At 37.2% G+C, this 5,105-nt stretch overlaps 1 protein-coding gene across 2 annotated transcripts in view; it reads right to left on the bottom strand.

Moving 5' to 3' along the window:
- znhit6 (zinc finger, HIT-type containing 6) overlaps nt 1–5,105 on the bottom strand; it is a 37,201-nt gene that overhangs the window by 15,308 nt on the left and 16,788 nt on the right. For both annotated transcript variants that reach the window (XM_015391181.1, XM_015391180.1), the window contains 2 exons: nt 1,136–1,204; nt 935–1,015 (listed from right to left, as the gene is read on the bottom strand). In XM_015391181.1, coding sequence (XP_015246667.1) covers nt 935–1,015; nt 1,136–1,204 — 150 coding nt within the window. The remainder of the gene's footprint in view (nt 1–934; nt 1,016–1,135; nt 1,205–5,105) is intronic.

Raw genomic sequence — 5,105 nt, 5'->3', positions numbered from 1 at the left:
AGCCTCAGAGGTCTGCTGGTTGCCACCACCCTCTTAACTTTTGAAAAAAAATTTAAATTAATGTTCTCACCTCAAATGATCTTAAAATGTACTTTTATAGAACAACGGAGAGAACTTCTAACTTAATACTCTGTGAATGCTCCTCTGCAAGGTGCTGCTGCCGTGGTGCATTCTGGGACAGCTGTCAATCTTCAGAACAGACTAGTCTGCTCTGATGCTTACTAGGTAAAGAGGGAGGGGCGAGAATAACATCCGGGGACTTTGTCCTTTCTCTGTCTTGTGTTCTTGTGAATTGGAACAGTGCTCGGGGTGAAGCTGAGGATGTTTCACGAGCACACGAGGATGCAAAAGTACACACATTGAGAAACAGCCTTAATGTGCTTTGGCATGGGCCGGTTGCCGGTTTTAAGGTATATCCCACTATGAAAAACTCAGTATCAGGTAGTGGCATTCTGGCAAGACGCCTGTGATCTGAAAACAGCTTCAAATTACAATAAAATGTGACTATGATTGTCGATGTTATGATGAAGATCAGCCTTCAATTCAACCTTTTTTCCCACATTTTTTCTCTTTAGCAAGTAGAATTTAGCAGTTTTTCAAGGGAAGTCCTGCAACAATGGACTTTGGACAAGCTAGCATTTAAAAAAAAACAAAATAGAGTAAAACATCTGCATGCTGTGGTTAGTGCAAAGAAAATTTTGAAGAAATTCAAAATCATAATATTGGTTTAAAATAAATCACAGTGTGCACTGTTTCAAATTCCTTTCCCAAGTGTTACACTTATAAAGCCTAAAATGCATGTAGCTATATGTTTTCCAGACTTTAATTAAGAAGATATACAGACTGAATATATTGTGGATAATATAAATAAAAAATAGACTGATGCTATGCAAATACAACAAGCTTAATTTTATTGGAAAAGGTAGAAACTCACTTTTGACGAACAACAGGATCAGACTCTGTGGGGTGAATATAAGCAGTCAAAATCTGGGTCAAGGTTTGACCGTCAGACACCCTAGAAGGAAAAAACATAAGGCAGAGAGAGAATGTGAGCTCAACAGCATCAAAATGAAATCAAAATACCATCATATGATAAACTGCAATTATGTTATTAGAATAATAATACATAACTCACCTCCTCTGACTGTACTCTGAGCTGCTCTGAGGGAATACAAGCTTCAGATGCCACAGGAATCGCTTTTCCCTAAAAAGGATGCAGAAAGGATCACTTTTTATTTAAAAAAGGACTCCTCTTAATGCCTGGTTTTCTGTAAACCATCTTTCCTTGTTGGTCTAAAAATCAAACACAAACATGCTTATCTGACCGCAGTATAAACAAATCATTCACCCATAATCTGCCCAAATAATTACAAACTTCTTATTCTGTTTCAGACTTTTTATGGCCTGAATAATGGGACACAAAACATGGTAATGATCATCACAGGAGCTACACTATAGTACATAGAGTTAGACAAAGCTAGTTTGGTGTTTTTAATGAGCAATGTAAAGAAAAGCAAAGACCATCTACAGTAGTTTTAGATATTGTGTTATTTGACTTTTAGTTGGTATCTTATTGGAACTAATTTAGAAGACATTAAAATGATTCTAAGCAGAATTACACTTTCCCCTCAATAAAAGCAAGACAACGTAGAAAACATCTATTTCCCCCAAAAAACTGTGTCTACTCTTAGCCTTCGTCTTTATGCTCTTCTGTAATCGACACACAGGTTTTATAACAGCAGAATGTGAAGATGACAGAGGGCATATGTTAAAACATGGACTGAACAACCTAAATGTTAAAGCACTTTGCTCTTCTTAACAAAAAAAAAAAAGTAATATCAAACTATACAACAAATGCTGAACATAACTACAAGGACTTTATTGACCAAAGCCACAGTTTCCTATATTTAAAGATGGAGCTGGCTCATTCACAATTTATTTTGTAAAGTATAAGGAGCGAGGCCTTGATGCATGAGATGGAGATCAAACAAAACCTCAGAAAAATGAAAAAGTATCATTGAAGGGCACACATGAGAGGGCTTGTTATTACGGCTTCTTTACTCCCCAAAACAGATTCAGGGCAGAGCTTGAGGATTTCTTTTGATTCTATTAATTTAAATCTGCGGCTCCTTTTATTTATAGAAATAAGTTAAAGATGGTAAAAATCACGTCTTACTCTCATAGGATAAAAATAGTGAAACTTTCCTGGTAGCAGCCATAAATTCTCAAATCGAATTGTATCATTTGGTTGAAAGTGTTGACAAAAACATGCTGAGAAAAAAAAATTCCAACATCTGTGGGACTTTAGGCCACAATCCACAGCATTGTGGATGTTCAGGTGTGTTTTTATATCCAAAAATCATTCTTTTGTTTAAATGCAGGAACAAAATACTGATGAAATAATCTAGTTTTTAACTGAGGACTATAGTTGCACAGATCCTGTTTTTTTCCAATCCAATCAGATTCCGAACCTGGGCTGACCATATTAGCCGATATCAGATATTGATCCGATTCAACCGTTGAATGAGCTTATATCAATCAGTGAAGGCTTTAGTCTTGACATAAACATTGTTAAAAGGGTAAGAAATTATAAATGTATTTTACATTTATTAAGAAATAAGCAAAAAGAAAGATAAACAGTTCCATGTTATCCATTGCACTGGATTGGATCTCTGATATCTGATAGCAAATCAGGGATCGATCCAGGTATCGGATTGGTGCCTCTCTACTGGGGATCAGACATGAATGATTTCAACTTGACTGAATGATCAGCGATCAGCTAGTACCAATCAGATCTGACATCAAAACAAAGTGTTATTACTGATAGAAGAAGATTGAAAGTTGTTGGGTTTAGGAAATCTATGTTAATTTAATTGGTCTGTGCAGTGATGAGCGGCCATGTTGAAACAGAAAGGGCCCAAAGGGGCCAACCGATGGTTCATAGCAACAAGGAGCATAATATTTTCCAAAATATCTTGTTATATATAAGAATCAAGAGTTCCTTTGACTGTAACCAATAGGGCCAATCCATACTCTTAAAAATCCTCTCCACATGATTATTATCTTTCTGGATCAACTTTGCAATTGACACCATGCATTCTGGAAAGTGCCAATGTCTGGTCTGCTGCCAAATATAGAGATCAATTAGCTTTACCAGGGCCTCCACTCCTCCAGAGTCCAGATATAATGCATGCCCTAATACCAATCGGCATCATTTTTAAAGAAAACGTATTTGCGTTTTTGGGGCTGCTCAGTGGAGCAGTGGGTATCACTGCTGCCTTGCAGCAAGAAGGTTCTGGGTTCGATTCCCTGCCCAGGGTCTTTCTGCATGGAGTTTGCATGTTCTCCCTGAGCATGCGTGGGTTCTCTCCGGGTACTCCGGCTTCCTCCCACAGTCCAAAAACATGACTTGTCTAAATTCTCCTTAGGTGTGAGTGTGTGTGAATGGTTGTTTGTCCTTTTTGTCTCTGTGTAGCCCTGCGATGGACTGGCAACCTGTCCAGGGTGTACCCCGCCTCTCGCCCATTGCCTGCTGGAGATAGGCACCAGCACCCCTCGCAACCCCATTTGGGATAAGCGTGTCAGATGATGGATGGATGGATGGATTTGCTTTTTTTATTATCTATAAGCCATAATCTCAATAAATAAAGAAATTAAATATTTCAGAGAGTCAGTGATGTTGAGAATGAATTAAGTTAAACATTTTTGATAATTATGTCTATTTTTTTTAAGTTCAAATGATTCATTTATTAAAAGATACCAATTAACAAGAATTTTCTCTTTTTAGATAAAGTGATTAACAGAAATAAAAAATAGTAATCGACAGATCAAAAGAATACTTAAATAATAACAGCTGCAGCCCCACTTCAGTCAGTCAGAGTGGGCATAAGGACTTGTTGTTGGTAATAAGAGATACAGCAGGAATTTTGGCAGTGTGAACGCAGACATGGGAGGGGAATGCTTTCTAATTCCAAGGTGATACTGCTTTAGTAGGTGAAACAACCATGTTTGCTTGGTTTCAGCAGAATTTCACCCTAGAGTGCATGTCTCCAGATGTTAATGTTTGTACATGCAAATACATAGAGAGGGCGGAGCAGCAGGTGTGATGAAACCATTATTCTGTCATTACTTCAAATGGAAACTATGTCTTTCCTTGGAAGAGGGATTTGCCCAAAGAGGCTTGCAATCTAATCAGGTAAGGCCACAATGCATACCTGGGTGAAACAGAAGCCCATAAAGCAAAGGTTTGCATTCAGAGGTCACACTGCTGAGTTCATCAACAGAATTTGAACTCTAAAGGAGTGTCAAGACAAACAGCTTTAGGCTATGAATAAGAAACAGGTCAATCATACAAGCAGGGAAGAAAAAAGACTTTTGCAAAAGCTATGAAAAGATTATGATGAAAGCCCTTTAATACTTAGCAATAAGCTGTCTGCTACCTACAATGGCCCAATTTAAGAACATTTTTGCTTTAAAGGGATTATTCATCAAACAGAAAGTTAGTCTTTTTGAATGAATTAGGATTGTAACAAGGCCAGGAAATGGTTTTAAGAGTGTAAACAAATACTATTAATGCAACACACATGCTGAAGTGAGCTTGATCTTTTTAAATCTTTTTAAATGCTTTGAATGAGCAACTTATTTCTGTAAATACTGTGTGTTTTGAGCTCATACACAGCAGCTTTTAAAAACCCAAAAGCGCCTTTCAACATGCCAGAGTGTTGTAATGTACAAAAAAGAGGCAAAGAAAATTCCTTTGAAATGATCTTAAACAACAAAAGTCAACTTGAAACGTTTTTCCTTGAAAAACTTAGAAGGAAGAACGGGATAATCTCATTCTTCAAAAAAATGTTAGGGATTCACCATTTTAGACTATTTACCCCTTCCTTTCTATCTGTCTTTAGTGTAATCCAGCCATCAGTGCTGGGAGAGACTTTCTGCTGCTTGCAAGGCTTTTAAATAGGGTGTTCTGGTTGCTCAAAGAGGAATGTTAAATCTTGGCTCATTGAAGTGCATTTAAGTGTTGATAACATGGTAACGACATTTGTTATTATTTTTTGTAGATCAAAATCTTATTACCGATGATCAATAATATTTTCAAGGGT

The sequence above is a fragment of the Cyprinodon variegatus genome, unplaced genomic scaffold (genome assembly GCF_000732505.1).
Source record: "Cyprinodon variegatus isolate N-32 unplaced genomic scaffold, C_variegatus-1.0 Scaffold528, whole genome shotgun sequence".
NCBI classification, from domain to species: Eukaryota; Metazoa; Chordata; class Actinopteri; order Cyprinodontiformes; family Cyprinodontidae; genus Cyprinodon; species Cyprinodon variegatus.
This window is presented reverse-complemented; position numbering and strand designations above follow the sequence as displayed.